This window comes from Athalia rosae, chromosome 4, assembly GCF_917208135.1.
Source record: "Athalia rosae chromosome 4, iyAthRosa1.1, whole genome shotgun sequence".
Taxonomy (NCBI): domain Eukaryota; kingdom Metazoa; phylum Arthropoda; class Insecta; order Hymenoptera; family Athaliidae; genus Athalia; species Athalia rosae.
This window is the reverse complement of record NC_064029.1, coordinates 19,315,808-19,336,477: the sequence shown is the minus strand read 5'-3', so window position 1 is coordinate 19,336,477 and position 20,670 is coordinate 19,315,808. Positions and strand designations below refer to the sequence as shown.

Sequence of the window (20,670 nt, the reverse complement as noted above, 5' to 3'; positions counted from 1 at the left end):
CTGGTTTGTCGACAGCATCGCGGTCCGTCTTATGTATTTTCTGGCGCACAGGTCTGCGCTGTGTATATATAGCGGGATAGCGAGCAAAGCCAGGTATTCGTATCACAAAACTGTGTATACAAGCATATCTCTAATATACGTGTCTGTACGTATGAATATTACACACATATACACGTATTTCGGGAGGAAAACTGTTATGAACGAGCGCGCCGGCGCTTCCCCGGAACACGTGCGGGAGCTCGACGTCCGTCGTCGCGACGCATTTTCGTATTAAATTCTACAAGAATTTGGGCGAGAGAGAGCGAAAGAAAGAGATATCAAATCAAACGTGTACATTCGCCCTCCTCCTTCTCCCCCTCGCCGTTTCACAGTGGATTAGACATCATCTAGTTACATATTCGGAAAATTCACGTTTCAACAGCGCTTATTGTACAACGACGCATACGTTACACATGCCAATATCATAATTTTTATGTAATCGAATGCACGTTCGCATACGTAATATCACGAACCACGTCGTCATTCCCTTTTTTTCAACTTCACGGAACTTCGTCATGGGTTTGCATCCACTTTGCCTGCAGCAGTGATCATTTCGTCAAGTATAGCGATACCTGAGATTGTCTCACAATCCAATTTCTATTCCGAAAAGTAAGAATACCGCGTGCTAGAAATAACTCGACAAATGAAATGCTGTACGATCATACCAAAGAATTACCTTCGACCTTAGTGTTGCCTGCTTAGGGATTAGTTAGCTGAAGTGTTTTTCAGAATACACCTTCGAGTCTGGAAAGGTGGCTGAATATTCTTTGTACCGGCTCTATGAATAGATCACTTACTGCTCATACTATGAACTTGGTCATGTAATGATTCATTTTGTGGGATCGATCTTTTTCACCCGTGCATCAATCAATGACATCAATGTAATATTCGGGTTATAATACTCAAAAATTGTTGTTCCAATATAAATTTAATGATCAGCTTAAGCATGAAGTTCATTATGCGATCGCCCAAGATCGAGGATCCGAATGATTATCCTGGATTGTGAGATCTAAAGATGTCGACTGTAAAAATGAAACACGTAAAAAGTGAGACATTATAAATCGTCATCGATGAATGCAGATAGTTTTGTTCAACAAAACGTTGAATGACTTTCAGGTAGTCTGGATCGAATAGGATTTCGATTTCCTAGACAAGATTCTCTCCGCGGACGAAAAAATGACGTCGACGATTATAAGGATGAGATATTTCTAGAAGCAAGCCTGCAGTTCCTGTATTCTTTACTTGCCGAAAGAACAACGACAATAAAAAAAACCGTCGAAAAATTAAACGAAACTGCAGTTCCTCCCAACATCTTCGGGAATTTGAAATCCCGTACCGATTCTTACGCATCGACGTCGGTTCGTCTTTTCTCTTCTCCGAACTACGGAGAATATGATATTGGTACTGATATTGAAGAACCGAATATACCCGTCGAAAAACTGACGCCAAATACCACGAGAGATCTTCAAAACCCGGGTATCCGAGAAAGCATCTCTTACGCAAATATCGTACGCAATGCTGTTTCGCGTTTGGCTACGAATTGTAAGAGAAAACGTACCAGCAAAACGAAAATTCGCCTCATTTCTGCAAACTCTCTGCAAGGTTCCAATGGACTACCTGAAACTGTTGGGATTTCTTTTAAGGGGCGGAGAAACCGAAGCTCCTCTGAGTCTTCATTCCGGCAAAGCAATGTTTGGGATCACGAGTGCAAAGCAGAGTCGGACGTTCCGAGCGAAACAGTTTCGAGTTCATTACCTGCAGCTCCGAAGGAACGCAGGGGATCGAACGCTCAAGCCAAGAGGAAACTACGTTTGGTTCCGACGATCTTGAACCTGTTAAGAGGAGGATCGAAAAGGACTTGTTGCACCTCATCGATCTGCGTTGATCTCTTGGAAAAGGATCAAATAGAATACTCGCCATCGGATTCAAATGTGACATCTATAAATTTTACTAGTAGGAGGCCTGAAAACTTTGTTCGGAATGATGAAAAAAATACACGTCGTAATAAGTTGATAAATATGCTGCGAAATGTTTCAAATGAAACCCGAATGTCGATTAATAACGACGACGGATCCCGTAGGCGAAACACAATTGGAAAATTTTCTCTCATGCATGCTGATATTTTACCGCCTACGAAAGTTAATCCTAGCTCACAACCGCCGCAACAAACGAAAATGTGCAACGTAAAAGTACAAGCAACTGCAGTTGGTTGCTCCAAGTGTGACCTTGTCAATCGAAAACCCAGTGCACCCACAAGGCCAGAAATTATATGTGATAAACTTGCAGATGAAATTCCGAAAGGTGTGAGAAATTATAGTGACGAAATAACCATTCCTCTAAGATATTCCCAAGATTCGCCTTGGCTTGATTGGATTGAAAATGTTGGCGCTGAAAAGATAAGTCAAAATGATGTTGATACGTTGCACGGGCTAGCTGCAGAAATCCGAAGGATTCGGATGCGACGACATCCAGTTGGTGAACTGCGGACAGAAATACCCGTAAAAATCAAAACTACGCAAGCTCCACTGCATCTTCGCAAAACCGATCAAGTTTCCACTGCAAAGTTTTGGGAGCAACGTGACTTTGAAATAAAAACCAAAAGCCACCGAGTAACCACGACAGACGGGTTTCAGGTGGAAAAATTTGTCCAACTCCTCGATGAGACCTTGCCAGAAGGCATTAATTATTTTCCACTTCATAGTAACAAAAACGAAGGCGTATGTAGAATGCAGGATAAAAATCTTGCCGCTCTAAATTCGATGCGTGAAAAATCCGCACTCCAAGTTCTATTCCGCCAAATCGCTACCGATGCCTCGATTATTTCTGAATCCATCGAATTGAAATCATGCGGCAATAATGACAAGAATGTTCCACAGGTACTTCAGGAATGATGATTAATTGAAAAAATGATACCTATCTGCCCTCACTGTCAAATGATTATTGTTATTTGATTAATATAGACCGCACCAAAACGACAATCATCCAAAATAAGTGTGTGCAGTTACTCATCGGAAGGCTTGTCTGGTAGCGATCAGGAGTCTCCCGACTTTCGAATGAAATCTACATCTACGCTTAGGGACGAAGAAACCGAGATCATAATCGTGGAAGAAAATGGCGGTAGTGCATTACCTGAAAATTCCAGTAGCAGTGCATTGGTCGCACATCGTGGAAGTGAGAAGAGTACTTTCTGTTCACATTCAGTTCTAAGAGAAAAAATTCACAACTTAGATGATAAAAAACTCAGTAACGACGTGATGGGGTGGTGGGCTCCGAACTTTAATTATTCAACAACTCCTTCGCCACTTACTCAGTATCTATCGATAACTTATTAATTTGACGGTGATAATCATCGGGTTGCTGATATTTATACAACATAAGGTGTATTATATTACACACCGTGTTTTACATTTACCGCCACGTACGCTATTCCTTGTGCATCAACCTGCGGAAATATGGGTTCCCACTGCAATCCCTGTGAAATATTATGGCCCTATGTGTAAGCGCACTTTTTTGACCGGCGCTACCCAAGTACTCATCAACTTTAAGCGATATGTGTGTAATTACTTTACGGTGCAGCATTCGATGTTCTTTCAGATTATGTAAAAAAAAGTATGCCATTCCATCAAAATAGAAATACAAGTTGACCTTGAACACGGGTCAGTGTCTCAACCTACAGAAGATGTGACTGTACTATATTCTTTGCCCCTCGATATCCTATAAGTTTTGTCTGAAATGTCTTCCCGAATCTTGCTTAGTTTCGGAAATATTAGCCTGGCGCGATCAAAAAAAAAAAAAACACCCTGAATATACTTACGTTTCCGCATCACATTGACCTATGTTACATGTGCATATTCATTTGAAAAATAAATATTTCCGCTAATTATTTCGTGAACTCATCAGCGGAAAATATTTTACTTTTAATAATTGAAGTATAATTCTAGACATACACCAGATATCGAGATTTTTAATTTTTTCGCTTCTCTTATCGATAACTCGATCAATTTCGTAGATGAGTTAATTTAATTAACAGATTCAGATTTCTGAAACTCGATATACATATTAATCCTAAATATAAAGAAGGTAAATTTTATTTTTGCCCCTGAAATTGAGACAAATAAAGGTCCTGATCTTTGATTCGATATTCAGGTAATAAAGGGATTTAAAAGAATTCTGGTAAAGCAAAATGTTTATTCTGAAAGTGTTATCGACAATGTACTCCCTTAACACAGCCTTTTAGTTTAATCCGACGATTACTGTGTCAAACTGTTGAAATTATGATAGGCAAATCACAATAAAAGGGTATTGTTATAATGACCTCACAAGACGAAAATGTTTTGTTATTTGTAATCCAGGAAGCTAATGCACAACCTGATTGTGTTACCCTTCATTCTGTGAGCCTCAGTGACTGCTGGTGTAGCTCATACCTGAATAGTATCGCTACCTTTGTCTCATTCCCCTGGAGTCATAGTGTGCGCAGCTGATAATAGCATATCATGAATATCCTTAACATAAGAGACTTGAGAGCGAACAGTCATTAGAAATTGTGGATAGGTCAAAGCTGGACCATCCTGTCCAGAGACAGCTTCTGTCCTATTGGGGGCAACAGAGATCGGAAGATACCTTAGAGAGCTTGAGTTTTGCGAGAGACATTCGATGGATGTCTTCAGATGTAACTCTATCTGGTCACATATCGAGTAGAACTCTTCTGCATTCTTGTCAAACCTGTACTGTACCGGTAAGTCAATCCCTTTGTAGGTACCAACGTCAACAAGACTGTTTTGATGAAGTGTTTGAGCAGCTGATTTAAGAGCAATAGCAAGTGAGTCTCTGAGCGGGCCCACAAGAGACTTTACTTTTGATATGTTATCCAGTTTCTCCTGAGTGTGTTGCTGTTGTTGCGGTTGTTGTTGTTGCTGAGGCTGTTGTTGCTGCTGCTGTTGTTGCTGTTGCTGTTGTTGCGGCTGTTGTTGTTGCTGCTGTTGCTGCTGAGTCTGCGATATCTGAGGGTTAGATTGAGGCATCTGACCCATTCCCATCTGTCCGGGCTGCTGAATTTGTGTGATATTCATGTCGATGTAACCCTAAAACGGAGAGTACGTGCTTCGGATGAAATAATTTAATTATTCGGTTGATTTTATCCCACTGAATTTAACCACAATATATAGCAGGCAATGTATGACAACGAATCAGACGTGAATCAGAATTAAAGAACAAATTACAACAACTGAACATGCTTAGCCAAATAGCTGAGGCACACTGTCGAGGCGTGCCTATACGTACGTACATATTCTTCACTCCCCACTCCTACCCGATTGCACGTAGTACGCAGAAGCAGAAAGGGATGCTCCCCTTTAATCAATTCTCTGAAGAGGCATTAAAGGCACAGTTAAAGGGTTCTACTAGTGCCTATTCTGTATGTTAAAGGCATGGATGTAATAAAGGCGATGGATTAGTAATTTAATTATTATTAGTTAGGCATCGAGATATGATTCTGAATTGTACCTACAGAAATAAAATGTTTATTAAACATAATTACCTTCTTATCTCTTCGTTTGTTTATTATTTATTATTAATTACTAGGCAATACAATAATTAAGTCCGTTTATTCGTTTATATAGCATTGTGAGCCTAATTCTAGGCATGCACATATTAGCTACTTAACATTACTTCTGTTAATAACTATAGACAATCATTTTTTTTTCCAACTTACTCCGTCTGCATATCATTTTGTTATAACTGTTAATGTGACATTCATAACTAAAGTTCGTATAAAAAGCGTCGTTAATCGTACCAACAATAACTGTACTAGAGGTATAATTTAAATAATAATTGAACCTTAAAAAATTATTTATTATTTATAATTTTTATCTGTGATATCTAACGCGTCAACTAGAACATAATATAGTTATCGCTTATCATAGGCAATATGCAGTATCAGTTTTTGTGCAAATACTGTATTTTTTCAACTAATGTACTGACAATAATTTACATCGATTACTTACAAAACAAGATTAATACATTTTAATTCATCGTACCGCAATTGTGGTCATTATTGTGATTGTAAAAGATTATAACTCGCTCCACTGTCCATACATTTCATGAATCATTCACTCGATTCTACTATTCTGACTATTTCAACATTAACATTTCACGCACTGCAAAGTAATTATTCATGTGAGTTATGGGTACGTAAATTTCGAGAACGATCGAGAGTTACATTTGGAATTTGGAACATGAACTGAAGGATATTTTTCTTGCAGATGATTTAGAGTAAGGAGTAGGCACTTGTTATCTTGATATAGATGAACAAACATGGAAAATGCACTGCAAGATGAATCTGGAATAGAATCAGAGGCATCTAATATCACAAGCACTACCATTTTACACTTTTCAGATCTTCTGAAAAAAAGAGTGCTCGTATCAATAGGATCGTTGTAGGTAGTCGACACCGCGATATTATCACGTTGCTCTGCAGTAAATATTTGTCAATTATAATAACTTTATAGCGATTTGAATAAGATATTCGACACACGACAGAAATGAAGTATTTTTTGAACATTTTTGACAATACTTTGTAATAAAAATTCGAAAAGTATGAAGAAGTCACGTCGGTAGCAGTTCGTGATCGTGTGGAACACAATCGATACTTGATAAAAATCAGGATTCATTAAATTCGAATAATAGTTTCTGGAGCACTCTTCTTACAATGCTAGGTATAACGGTAGTGAATATCGGTGGCATAGGCTTGCCATATGCCTTTGTCCAAACGAATCATCAAAGGTCAACACATTTTAAGTGTCCGTTTTTACCGTAACAACGTATCTCATAGAAATCATACAGTACGGTTTTTTTTGTTTTTTTTTTTTTTATTGAAAAAAATGCACACACATGCAAGATACTTAAACTATATGATCTTGAATTATGTTTTACATAGTGATTTATCATACAAATACGTAAAACATTTTTTTTTCAAGAACACATAATATTCATGGATTAGTTCTCACTCATTATGTAAATTACATTTTCTCGTCACGCTCGTTCTAATGCCATTTTAAGTTTCAACAGGTCTGTATAATCACATCTTAACTAATTATTATGCTTGTTCAGCTACTTTTAGAATTCTACGTGACACCAGATTCAAAATGTTTTTCTTGTACATGTCAATAGTATATTCTAAAATTAAGAATTATTTTTATTAAGTCTCATAATGAATGCATCTTATGTATAATTTCACTTTACAACTTTAAAATACTGACAAGCGAATACAATTTAGAGAATTCTCTATGCAGTATATGAGAAGACAAAAAAAAAATATAAAAAAAAATTATTAAAAAAAAATACTCAATAGTGGAATGGCATCTCACTCTATACCAGTGTATTTGGATTATTCTAACATTACTTTTATAGTAATCTTACAGTTTTCCTATGAGTTAATACAATTTCGTAATTACCTATCATTTCGCAAAATATCTTTTTCATTCCTGCAGTATTTTTGTGCCTATAATACAATTAGAGACCCGTTTAGACAAGAAGTTTTTGTAATCTAAGTACAAGGACCATTGCGGTGTTTTCAATTTTGCTCCATCTGTCAAGTTAAATGTTTGAGCGGTCATTTCAATGAATGGTTAATCTGTCTTTTCGAACTTGCAGCATAAAAGAAACTGTTTCGACAGATCTGACACCAACGTCGTATTCGATGAATTTTGTTTATTCAAGGAAATTCCAACAAAAATAATTTAGTGCAACTGTACTTTTTATGCACTGAATCAAGTTCCTTTGGTAACAAGAACAATAATGGAACCAGTAAATCATATCTCCGTAGTATGTGATCTGGTATTTTTTTGTTCATGCGAATTATGAGATAAATTTTCCGAATTATAAGAAACGCCACAGATTTTAGATAAGCGAACCATTTTCTACTAGATTGTTTATTGGGACAGAAATTTTCTCCGATATTCGTCTTCAAATTAGAGAATAAAGAGAAACAATTTTAAGGAAATGGCAATGCCATCACCTTTGATAAAATCACATGAACTCTTTAAGATATAAATAATGTTTTGACGCTCTGCAGAACGTGCAAGATATACACGTTCGAATTTGTGAATGCTGTAGCTGAATAATTTAAATTTGAAGGCCCACAACACGGAGAAAAGATAATGTTCAACAAAATACGAATAAATCGCAACGAAATTAAACTCTGTTTCGTACAGAAAAACTAATACCTTACTAGATTGTAGATTGTGTGCAAGCGTCGTCGCAGTCTATTGAAAAAAAAAATTATCAAATAGAATGCATCTTCTTCCGGAAATATTCCTCATTTGCGATATGCCATCCAACAAGAAGCTTGATATTGGCCACAACCTACAGTTCATAATCTGTGAAGATATCATTCATTGTTAACATTATCAATCACGGCTAACCAATATGCATACAAATTAAAGTGAAATATCAATGAACATAAATTTGAAAGTATCGGGTTTGGTATTCATAGATCCTGAAGATTTCACAATTATATTAATTTCCGATCGATGAAAATTGACGATGGCCAATTAGTAATGACGCTGTGGTATAGATATGTAGTCAAAACAAGAGCACAGAACACATTTCACTATGCATTCAGCTGATAAAAACAGGATTTATCAGTTTTTACTTTCGCACTGGGATCGAGTCTGCGTACCATGAGCAGATCGTTAGTAGATCCAATGAGTTTGTTGAACCTCGATTATCCGTGTAAAATTACGATTAAATAAGATTCTTAAATATTCGTAAAGTTGTCATCTACATATATACCTAATATTATTATTTTTTTTTTTTGTTTTGTTAATATTACAAGAATTTTACAAGAGCGCACAATTTGTAATAACAATATTACTAAACAATCATAGATATCTGGACGATAGATAATGTAATTATACATTTGGTGAAACCTTACATTGGACTAGTAATAGAAGTGTGCAAAACTGTTGCAGTTATTGCGCGAGCGAGCTGAGCCTCAGCTGTGCGTGGGTGGTGGAGGAAGTGGCACTCCGGTTATCTCTGTCCAACGCATTTCAAAAAAGCTACGCATACCATGTCCAGCCTTGCCCACAGGACTATCATCTTCGTTGAATACTTCACAGTTTATGAACATTTGCCTGACGTCAACGCAAAATTCTTCTCTTGATTTGTACCTGGAATAAAAATAAATAATTTTATTAGGATTTTATTTGTACCTCGAACGAAACTTGATTCGATTTTCATCTTATCAACTAATTGAAAGATCGGTTCCGTTTCAAGTTGTTGATTTTTTTAAGCGAAACGGCTCAACCTTGAATCTATTGTATCATAAATATTCGGTGAAAATTTACATATGAAGCTATAAACCGGGTAAACTTGATGAAAAAAGAGCGTTTGACACGAACCATTTTCAAGTAGTTGCAAGTTTTTTTATGAAGATAATTTACCGAGAGTTAAAGTGGCGGGATGAATATTCATATAATATGGAAATTCGAAATACTTATAAGCTGGTTGAAAATAGGTAGATATTGTTATAATCATATTGCTATGCAATGGGTTTGCATATTTATCTGATATACGACTACGATTGCAAGTATTATTTGGCATCATTTTGAAGCGAGCGTCAAATAGAGTTCTTTAGTTGTGAGATGAGTGAAAAATATCTTAACTTACGCACAGTCCTGTAATTTTTTCTTAATGGTACTGAGATCCATTGGAGTCTTAATAATTTTCTTATATGTTGGGAACTGTTTTGTGTTTACTGGCAATAAAAAAGGCCACGCTTCATCCTGTTGTTCTAATTGTTCTAGTAAAATTTTACATGGTGCTAATTCTCGTTGCTGCTTTTTCGTCAGTGCTCTGCTATTTCCTTCCTTGCGAGGTGATGCTGTTGGTGTTGGTGGTTCGGACGAACTGACATCTTCGACATGAGTGTTTGATGCTGTTGATGGAGTTGGACTGAAAAAGCAATGGAATATTTTTCTACCTATTATCCAAGTGCTTTCTATACTTCGGATTTGTTAATCAAGTGTTATACCTAGTTGGAGGATGGTCGGAACTTTCGCTATCCCTTGTTGCCCCCTTGGCATGGCTTCTTCGACTGCTGTTGCGTTTTTTTGGTTGTTTGCTGTGACAGTTGGAACAATACCACTTTCCTCGAGGCACCTGACAATAGAAAACGTAATGTGAATCCCATTGCGGAATTATTCAATCGTTTCAACACGCTTTTCAGTGGGGAGTAATTCAAATACTGATAGGTAAATTTTTCATTGCCTCACCTTAGGCATAACAGGATTGTGGCAGTCGGTATGGTAAGCTCTAGGGCACAATTCGCACAGAACTAAATTTTTTCCCATTCGTTTACCACATACCAAGCAGTTTCTTTCACCTGTTGCTTTGTTCATACACTCATGGCAGTACCTGAAACATCGATGTACTCAGATCACTGCAGACAAGCTAATCACAGGATAAATCATGTGGCAAAAACTTTTCACATTTAAATGTGTCTTTAAGCATGATTGATCTGCTTGCTTGTGCTTGTTTTTACTGCTTATTAGCCTAGTATACTTCAATCTCGAATAGTAAAATGCGTGCAACTAGAATCTTGGACATAGACTTTCTGACATTGCCATCAGTACGATTTTCATATTGAGGGTGCCTACCAGTCACCATCAGGAATGTTTTCCATTTTTGGACGGAAGCAGTAAGTATGGTATCCACGATCACAGCCATCACACAGCAGTAGTTTGTCTTCGTTGTCACCACTATGACAGAACTGGCAGTTCTGAAAACGAAAGATCACTCAAAGATCAGAAACATGCACATGGATCGTTTTTCCCCTATTCAAGATTGTGCTGGTTAAATATATATATGTAGCGAGTTCTACCATTTCCGAGTCTTATGCAACGTAAGTGCATTTAATGGATATACATACACAGCATAAGAGCTGGATGTTTCGTGAAATATAGCCCTTCCGTGAAATGTGGCACCTAAATCAATTGATTATTTTGAAGACTGAAATTCAGTAATCTATTGTTGTAACAAAAATATTTATTCAACATATTGCGAGCTGAGTACTTCGAATGATATTAACGTGAAAGTGAATGAACTTGATATTCTGAAAACATTGGAAAATTATGGGATGATCAATGACTTGAAAAAATAAATGATAATCAGCACAATCTGAAATTATCGAATCGCACTTTGATACCGCATTATAAGCAAGCTGACATGCTGAGCATTATAGACAATACTGAAAACTATGTTGAACAAACTAAAATGTGATCTCGAAATTACATTAACATTCACATTAATCACGGACTTTTTTGTAGGTATAATTGAGAGACTTTTTGTTGGAAGAATGAATAAAATATTGTGAAACGCTAACATTTATATTTGATTAGAGCAAAATATTTCAGCAAAAATTAATCAAAAGAGATCCAACTTATAAAAATTGAGAAAATCAAAGGTCAATGTGGTAGTTATAACATTATTTAAGTGTTCCAAACGGTTAAAGGATCTTAAATCTAAAGTTTCGAGTCAGTTGTTTTGAGATGATACAAAGTAGCAAATGAATTGTATTAGCTTTAGATTATGTCTGAGGCCGTAAAAGTGCAAGCAAACATCGAAGTAATTGCAGGTATCAGTTTCAGAATTAATTATGAGCAAAAAAGTAAACGTCACGACTTCAAGTAACACAGTAAGCCGAGAAATGGCGACCATCTATTATATACATAAGATATTCAATTAACCGATTATAGATTGACGGTATAATCGACTGGAATTCAATTTTCGAAATAACAAAAAAAAACGTAGGTCCCGAATCAAAGTACAAGTGAGTCATAAATTGTGGATTCTGCACCAGACGAGCTGGAGAGTAAGGGAAAGAAGACTCCGTTGCATAAATTTCAATTGAATACGAATATGAATAGGAATCCAAACTAGTAATAGTTGGCGACAATACATAGGTACATGAACTTGCGTAATTCCGGAAAACAAAATGAAATAATTTTTGAAGAATCAGTAACAGATCACACGTAATTATACTACGCTATAAAATCGCAAAGAAAAATTAAATAAGGCACATAAATTCAGCACTGCGTTAGCAGCCAAAAATTCATGCTACTATTCTAAAAAGTTTGATGTGTTATCTGTGGTTTGACCAGTAGAAACTCTTAGCCTCCATTGTTATTTTCTCTATAGGTTTCGATGTAAAATGTCTAGATAATAGGGTGAATGAATATGAACCTTAGTTATGTTGATATCTAGGCAGGATTAACATGATTATCGGCATGATGTAGGTTTTGTGATACAGTATACACATTTGAATACACCGAACATGAAAATAACGTTTGCTCATAATATATTGTGTAATATGTTTTCTGGATTGCTTTTTCCTGATGACGTTTTATAACATCGGAAAATCGTATTGTTCGTTTTAATACTAGAATAGACCCAATTATAAAGTAAAAAGATGAAAAGCCACAGTGAGTTAAGGTATATTAACAGGATAATATTCTTCTGATTTTAATTGGTGAGAATATCGCGTAGAAAGTCAGATTTATTAATTTCTGTAAAAAAAAAAAGCCATACTGATCGTTTCTCTGAGAGAGGTTTATAATCCTAACACCAGCAAGCATATTCAATGTAAATGAGTGAGTGGTTCGAAAAAAAAACATGGTCCATCAAGAATGAGCGAGCTATAGTCTTTCAAAATATCAGCGCTGAAAATATTCTGTTATGAGAGAAGCTTTTATTGAAATGCAACTCTATGGAAAGGCTAGTTAACAATAATGCGTAACATATCCGTAACAACTCATATTCACAGGTTTAATTGATCTCTCATTGGTCGTATTTATGTTGTTGGTATGGATAAGATACACGCTATTCTGAATCAAGCTCAAAATACAGGGTGAGTCACTCCAAGTGTCGAGAATGGGAGGGGCTCGATAAGCCACGCCCTTTCAGCCTGATTCGGTACCGATTTCTTCTAGGTGTTGATTGGCTAGAGGGGCGTGGCTTATCGAGCCCCTCCCATTCTCGACACTTGGAGTGACTCAACCTGTATAAGATGACGTGAAATCATAGCTTTTATATCACGCCACTAGAATTTTTGGTGATTTATGAGATAAATATGACGGTTAAGTATTCGTAACATGTATACTGTAATTTGTAAAAGAATTTTCTCGGATTTTTAGTATGAGTAGGTGAATATTTCAGGTATCCGAATATGTTTTAAACACATGAAGACTTTCAGGAATTTGAATATTTCGGATACCCAATGTAATACGGAAACAGTTTTCCAATCAAGTCAACATGAAAATAAACATTTATTACCTCCACCCTTGTGAAATTAAAAACATGAATTTATCATGCCAAAGAACCACTTGTACAAAAGGTTTTTATTGCACCCGGACGAGCGGACAAAAATATTAAGCCTTAGTGGGTATGCGAATACTCTTCCTACTCAAAGTCTCCATATTTTTTTTTAAATTTTCTCACATATCGGATCATTGATGTACAAGGAATATATTGCAAGTTCAAGTGTGATTACACTGACTTCGGATGCCCTTCAAGGTAGAAGAAAGAAAGAATGAAAAGAGAATTCGGTTAGTAAGTTAGTGCGAATACCCACAGAGGCCTGAGTAGTAGTCAATAGCTGATTGTATTGAGTGGTAGCTTTGAGTGAGACGCAGCGGTTTCGCAGCATGATGCAGACCGAGTTTCTAGCTGGTGTTAGACTCACTGCCTTCATGATGCTTTTGTCCCAGGCGATGCTTGCCTCCAACATGTACAGCGCCATTGCTAGCTGTGCCGACGTATGTGCCCTAGCGGTAGCCTCTCGCCAGTTATTGAGACCCCGCGGGGTGGTTTCCTCGATAGGTGGTGGCCCAAGAGCATTTGAATCTGAGTTGTTCACATTTGCATTTGTTGCAGCAGCTTGCTCTGCTTTCAGAGCTGTTAGATTTGGATCTCCGGTACTGCAATGCAAGAAATTAGGGTATACAAATTCGACTATCAACAAAACTGTTCATGCCTTCGATATTTCAGATATTACGGAGCTTGCGTGTTTATTACCAATAAGGGTTGAGTTTACTGTCGGATTTAATTGAGTGGATACGACATTAATTCGGTAAAGTGTAATGTAATCTGCCGATTCTCAAATCTTCTGACAATCAATAAAATCCATAATTTTGTGCGTTATGTAACTTACCAGATACCAAGAGGCGGTTTTAGATACCTCCTCTCAATTGCTGCCTCTAACGATAGTAACCTTTGCCTAGCTTGTTCAACAGCACTGACTTGGTCCATTTCATTAATTTTTTCCAATTCATCGGCTTCATCGGTGCCAGATCTTGGAGGAAGTTTCCACCCTTTAACTTGCATGCTAGCATTTGCAACTTTATCTTCTAGTGCTTCAACTTGTTCTAATAGCTGAGCGTCAACACGCAGAGCTACTTGTTCGCTCCATTGGTCAGGCTTATCTGGTCTTGGAGTAGGAAGTTGTGATTCGTCTCCATCCACTTGTAAATTCGTAGCTCCGATATTACCAGGGTCAACGTGGATTTTGCCAGTTATAGCTAGGAAAGATTCCATCACTGCCCAAGTTGTGCGTTTCAGTTCTTTTTCACGTACACCTCGAGAGTGAAGGTTCTCCAATAATGCTTGAAATGTATCAACGTCTGATACTCTCCACCAACCGTATCGGAGTTCTAGTTAAAAAATACAGGGGTATTCAAAAACAATGGGTACAAGATGGTGCAAAAAAGTGAGGCTTCACAAGAGATGAGTATAGTGAAAAACTATAACGAAGTCATTATGTGTTCTGTCGGAATATCTCACCTTCGGGAACAGGTTTTGGATCACCAGCTGGGGGCAATCCATGGACTTTTAAATGTTCTAGTTGAGCCGCTTCGTCCTGCGTAAGCACTAGGGGTGCCGGACTGTCACACCTGTCATAAGGTGGACTGGAAGGCGGAGGAAATACTGGTATCCTGAGTTCCGTTGTTTCAGCTATCCCGAAAATTGTCTTTGTGCACGAACCTGGCGTATCACAAGTTTCCCGAGGGAAAATGGAAAACCAAACTGGTTCAGTATTTCCACCTGGAATGACATCATTGATGATGCTAATTAGATGATGCTATATTCTATGCAATTATAAGTGCTTATAACATCTGTGTTTCTCAAAATCATATTTAACTTCAAACTCACCACAGATGAAAGTTCCATTCAATTCTTTACCGTTGGAGTAATGCGAGTTATTTACGTGATTACATTTTTCTCCATTTGGTATAGTCTCAACGTTTTTATCTTCCATAATTTTTTTTGTAACAGAGCTTGTTACTTCTTCGTCTATACAATTCTCTTCATTTTTCATTTCTTTGTTACAAACATCAACAGTTTTTCCTTCAGTCTCTTGTTTAATCTCTTCGGATGTAACATTTGTTCTTGCATCAGATTTAATACTGTCCGTATTTGTTTGAACTTCAATTTTCACACTCGCTACTTCGTCCTTTACACAATTCTGAAATTCTGTTTTACAACTAACTTCATCCACTTCCATTTTAACTTTATCCTCTTCAGATTTGATGTTGATATTCTCAATTTTCTCGGCGCTAGGTTTATCATCTGTCATTGTTGGCTTCGAAAGCTCAAGATCTTTCGTGTCCTCTGTTATACTCGCTATCTGCGTTGTGGTATCGACATCTGGAGGTTTATAATTCGCATCTAAAATAGCTTGCACGTCTAGTATTTCTGGTTCCGCACTTTCCATTGCCTCGATGTAAATACCACCCGCACACGGTAATTCCCAGTATCTTCGCCAGTACCTATCCTGTCCTAGTACATGAGCACGTAATTGTTTCGATGAACTGTTCAATTTCTGGAGTTGTTCTTCTGAATGCTTCAGAAGTCGATCTAGTTTTTTTCCGAGCTCCTCTCCTGATAGATTCTTATCCTCTTCCTGCTCAATTCAACGTTTCGAATTAATGAAGGAGAAGTTAATCATGACTTGACTTTTTTACAAAATGTTTAAAATCCTTCGAATCGATTCAAAATTGATAAGGAAAACAAATTTTGCATAAAAGTTTATTCTAAAAATTTACTTCTTTATTAGTTAAACAGGACAGGTGTATATGATTATGATTATTTTGAAAAATATGATCTATGAAAAGAGATGAGCGATTTTCAATTACCTCTTCTGGTTGGGTGCCTTCGCTTTCATTTTCTGACATATCTTCGACCTCATCCTCTTGGTGTATTTCATCTAATGTAGGTGTAGTTCCAACGGCCGTTGATGTTGTATTACATTCTTCATCACCTTCTTTTTTCTCTATAGTGATGGTGTCACCAGACTTATTCACTATGACACCAACAGCTTCCATTCTCACCTTTCTGTTGTGTAGTTGTCTGAGTCTGTAATGTAACAGAACTTGACATTGAGATCTGAACATACTTGTATTGTCAACGATTCCTGATAAAATGTTTGACCTGATATGATATGAAATAACTCATGAGAAAAATTCTTACTTTCTGATTTTGGTATCTAGAACAAATCTATCCTTCTTCATTTGTGCTAAAGTCTCTAAGCTTCCTTCAATTTGTTTTATCACAGCCTTGTTTTGAAGCAACTCGTTGCACAAAAATGCAAGCATTTGCGCTTTTTCGGTTGGATTTAAAGCTAGGAAAGGTTTGTCCCTAAGTTTTTCGGACATCTTCCATGTCTCATTGCTATGCAAATGTTCGTAAAACTGAGCATTCTTCCCAGAGCATGTCGAGGTGTAGTCCCCGCCATTTTGATGATGATCAGCAAATTTTTTATCTCTTTCTCGTTCCAAACAAACACCAGTTAGAGCTTTAACTTCGCCAGTGGCATTTGCATATAAGTAAATCCTTAAAACTTCACTGATATTTGCGTGAGTTATGTCAGCTTGTCGGAGACTTTGTCCTAGGCCGGTAGTGTGCCGCGCTGGTTGTGGAATACCAGGATCTTCTATTGCACAAACTAAAAGATGTGTCATCACAGACAATAATTCTTCTTCAGCTTCTTCGTCGTTCAATAGGGCTAATTGGAGACTTTTCAGACTTGGCAGTGACTCCATATCTATTGGAAAATGTTACCAAACAATTTTAATCGGTACTTCCAAACCAATCGAATATGATGGCAACGAATTATCAAATATATGAATTCCAACATGTATCGAAGATTTCAACTAGTTTCAACTAGATACGTATAATTTATCAGATAAATTCAATAAGATTTTTAATAGCACCGTATCATTCGGAGGAAGGAATGTTGAAACTCACCAAAACCGAGCGTTTCGCCAAAATTATGCAGGAATTCAAATACCATGACAATATCTGCAAATGCCTGGCCAGCTAATTTCAGCCCTGGTATCCTATTCAGTTCTGGCAGTGATTTTTGATCTACAATTGGAACAAAAATATTAAAAACGGAACCAGTCAGTCACGTGCACGCATAGATATATAATGAATATATGTGACAATTCGAACCTGTCAATTCCATATCTTCGACAGGTTTCCGGATTTGTTCTATAAGTTCTATTTCGAGCTTTCTCTGTTCAGCACGTTTTTCTTTGTTCGCAATTCGTTCAGCTCGAGCTTCTAATCTCTTTTTCTCTCGCTCTTCCATTCTTCGACGATTCTCCAACGCCCTCACCAATGCCATATGTTGTCGTCTTCTCTCTCTCTCCTGAGACATTATGAATTTTATTCATTTTAAACCCTATAGTTGGCTCGAACACCACTTAAATCATTGATTATAGGAGAGAAAAATAATTTTTAGTTGTTAACTGAATCTTAAAAGTCAATAACCATATATCAAGAACCATTTATCAACAACCACAAGCAGTATACCATTTTCTATAAAATGCCGTAGCCGTGACAAGTTTAATCTTACTTTCGCATCGCAAACAAAAGTTAATGTCAAAGTTACTGCTATAATACTTGTTCCTTGATAGTCATATGATAACAGTATCAAGTAATCGGGAGTTAACAGAGGTAAATCTTCTCCCTATTGAGCAAAGTACAGAACATTTTTTGACCCTACATTTACAAAGTGATAACTATAACAGGGCAATCAAACTTGTAACAGAAATGAAAATACAACTGTCACATTGCTCACAGTTGAGGTGTATAAAGTTAAGTTTTGTTGTACCCGCACGATAAATTAATAAATCCAAAGGCTGAAAGACTAGCCAATTACGAATATCATCAAACTTTGCGTGGCAAGTATCGACCCGGTCAATGTCTTTTCACACTCACGTTCCCAGTAATTGCCGGATCATATTGTAAAACATACCCATAATTTAATTTGAAGTGGATCAAAGCTATTTCACATTAACATAGTATCGCATACCATAACATAATACATACTTTAGAATAGAAGCAAATTATGTTTTAACTCAACAATCAACCATAGTTGATCTGAGGGTTGGTTTGATAGGTGTTCCTGCTTATGTTACACACTCATGACTCTATGCATCGTGAGAAGCGAATACATATATTAATGACCAGGTTTGACCTTTAAATAAATTAATTGACAGACAATGTAGACAGCGAGAAATGAGGCCTGAATTAGACATGGAGTTAACGTTGCTTGATTCAAAGATGCAAATATGTTAGTCACGAGTTCTCTGATGTGGGAAGTACGCAAAAAAGAATTTTTTTCGTGTTGAGAAAAAAAACTAGGAATAAGGTATCGATGCATTTTATACTTGAGAAGCACCATCATTTTTCTCAGAGAATAATTCGAACTTGATAGCAATTTATACTATATATACATCACGCGTTGGATAGTAAAATAAAACCGAGAACATAATTAAAACAAACAAATATGATATAATCGATATAAAAAGTTATTGAAACAATCATGAAAAAATCAAGAAGAGAAATGAAATAAAATCGACAGCAGAAACTACTCAATAATACAAATGTCTACCGATAAAAGTAAGTTTGATAACTACAATATGTCTGTCGGTTCGCCCCTCCCCCCTTCTTTTAACTATTTAATGGAAAATGTATAAAGTACATGGCTATAAAATGATTTTGAAAAAGCAGAACACATAACACCAAGCAACACAGATGTGCAACTAAACCAATTCGGTAATCTGAAAAACAATTAATTGTTCGAAGATATTCATGTTTTGATGATCCATTGAAAATGGAATGCGATACGATGAAAGATGGTGGGGTTGATGTACAACAAATATCTTTTTCTAATGGGAAATATACATTTTGGAAATTGCATAAAATATCTCAGTTAAATAAATAGGCAATTACTGATAAATGGATCTTGAAATAATTGTGTTTAAACTTGTATTGTTAATTACGTGTGAAAAAAGCATGAAGGTTGCAATATTATTTTGGGCAATTCGGTCAATCCAATGCTGAATTACTAGATTTTGCAGAATTGACTTTTACAGCAGTGCTTATTTGTTACACGGTCTGCACGATCTGCAGCAATGACACTCATGTACCTTCAGTTTGGAAAAAACAATACTGACCGGTACATTAAGGAGAGATATCTTATGACGAGAGAAGGGTGAGAAAATCTATTTTATCGCTTCAATGCAGTAACGCTCATCCACTGCTTACCCAATCGGTTTAGAGTATACGAGCTGATTTTTGTTTCAAAATGTTAAGTATGTAATCACTGGTAAGTACGTGACGTATTTATGGCGGAAAAAAATATAAGAAGTGTGATACATGAAAATGAATGTATGCAAAAAATAGAAGCTCATCAGAAATTAGTGAGAAAGTTTTTGTTAAGTTGTTTTTGAAAGTTGATGTCACTTATGTTGTTTCAAGATATCAGTTCATGAATTGATTTCAGACTAAAACAACTGGATCTCTTCTCTTTCTATGATGATCGTTAAAATTGCTATATTTTTTGAAGTGCTACATTTAACAGATGATTATAGTTTTTTTGTACGATGAAATTGAGACAAATTACAACAAAGCACATTTTCTATAAAACCCAAACTCTCGTGTCATTATTTTGATTCGTTAGTTGACGAGATGAAGCGATTGCGTTGAAAATATAAAATGTAAATCAGGCCAGCGTGAATCGAAGCAAATAAATATATTCGAGTAACAGCAAATTCTCACATCAATTAGTATCGTCAACGGCATACACCGAATGATATTAACTTTGGTCACATTAAATTTTTTAGTCATTGCACACGAATGGAATATCGTCTGATTACAATATATCTTTATTGTTTTCGTAGCCTATTATCAATGATGTAACAAAAAAGCACCAGCAAAAGCAATGTGGTTAATGAACAAATAACGTTGTGGCAGTATACATTAAGGACATATTGTTCAGCATCCCCATATTGAAATCGCAATACGTTAATACTATGGTAAGTGGAATGATAATTGTTTCAAAGCTACGGTTAGGTATGAGACATACCAGCTCGACGGTGTAGAGCATCTCGCGCTGCTTGCTCAGCTCCTGCATGTACATCTGCGGCACAAAACACACATCCAGTCCACCAGTGCTCAATCCACCGCTAACATTCGAACTAATATTTTTCTAAACGATTGTATCCGAACTAGTTATTGAACATTCAAGAGAATAATAAAACAAAAAATGGGTTTACGTGGAAGAAA

The 20,670-nt window shown here is 36.5% G+C and overlaps 3 protein-coding genes across 14 annotated transcripts in view; 1 reads left to right on the top strand and 2 right to left on the bottom strand.

The window, feature by feature from the left end:
• The first annotated feature begins 185 nt into the window (after window positions 1-185).
• Window positions 186-4,213, top strand: LOC105688254. Its single transcript, XM_012404405.3, has 3 exons — window positions 186-1,085; window positions 1,156-2,915; window positions 3,000-4,213. The coding sequence occupies exons 1-3, from the start codon at window positions 1,055-1,057 to the stop codon at window positions 3,369-3,371; spliced, it is 2,163 nt and encodes a 720-aa protein (XP_012259828.2). The 5' UTR covers window positions 186-1,054; the 3' UTR covers window positions 3,372-4,213.
• LOC105688261 (mediator of RNA polymerase II transcription subunit 29-like) lies at window positions 4,208-5,307 on the bottom strand. The gene has a single exon (XM_012404413.3). It carries the CDS (start codon window positions 5,106-5,108, stop codon window positions 4,488-4,490), a length of 621 nt encoding a protein of 206 aa, XP_012259836.1. The 5' UTR covers window positions 5,109-5,307; the 3' UTR covers window positions 4,208-4,487.
• Window positions 5,308-5,868: 561 nt separating this feature from the next.
• LOC105688402 (bromodomain adjacent to zinc finger domain protein 2B) overlaps window positions 5,869-20,670 on the bottom strand; it is a 63,960-nt gene continuing 49,158 nt past the window's right edge. For 5 of the 12 annotated variants that reach the window (XM_048653951.1, XM_012404682.3, XM_012404677.3 and 2 more), the window contains 14 exons: window positions 20,471-20,524; window positions 17,548-17,746; window positions 17,341-17,460; window positions 16,564-17,137; window positions 16,230-16,449; window positions 15,247-15,997; window positions 14,878-15,138; window positions 14,249-14,747; window positions 13,670-14,015; window positions 10,698-10,819; window positions 10,314-10,455; window positions 10,073-10,200; window positions 9,709-9,993; window positions 5,869-9,209 (listed from right to left, as the gene is read on the bottom strand). In XM_048653951.1, coding sequence (XP_048509908.1) covers window positions 9,032-9,209; window positions 9,709-9,993; window positions 10,073-10,200; window positions 10,314-10,455; window positions 10,698-10,819; window positions 13,670-14,015; window positions 14,249-14,747; window positions 14,878-15,138; window positions 15,247-15,997; window positions 16,230-16,449; window positions 16,564-17,137; window positions 17,341-17,460; window positions 17,548-17,746; window positions 20,471-20,524 — 3,879 coding nt within the window. In that variant the 3' untranslated portion in view covers window positions 5,869-9,031. Of the gene's footprint in view, window positions 9,210-9,708; window positions 10,022-10,072; window positions 10,201-10,313; window positions 10,456-10,697; window positions 10,820-13,669; window positions 14,016-14,248; window positions 14,748-14,877; window positions 15,139-15,246; window positions 15,998-16,229; window positions 16,450-16,563; window positions 17,138-17,340; window positions 17,461-17,547; window positions 17,747-20,470; window positions 20,525-20,670 lie in introns of those variants that run through there. The other 7 variants (XM_012404680.3, XM_012404684.3, XM_012404678.3 and 4 more) reach the window with 5 other exon arrangements.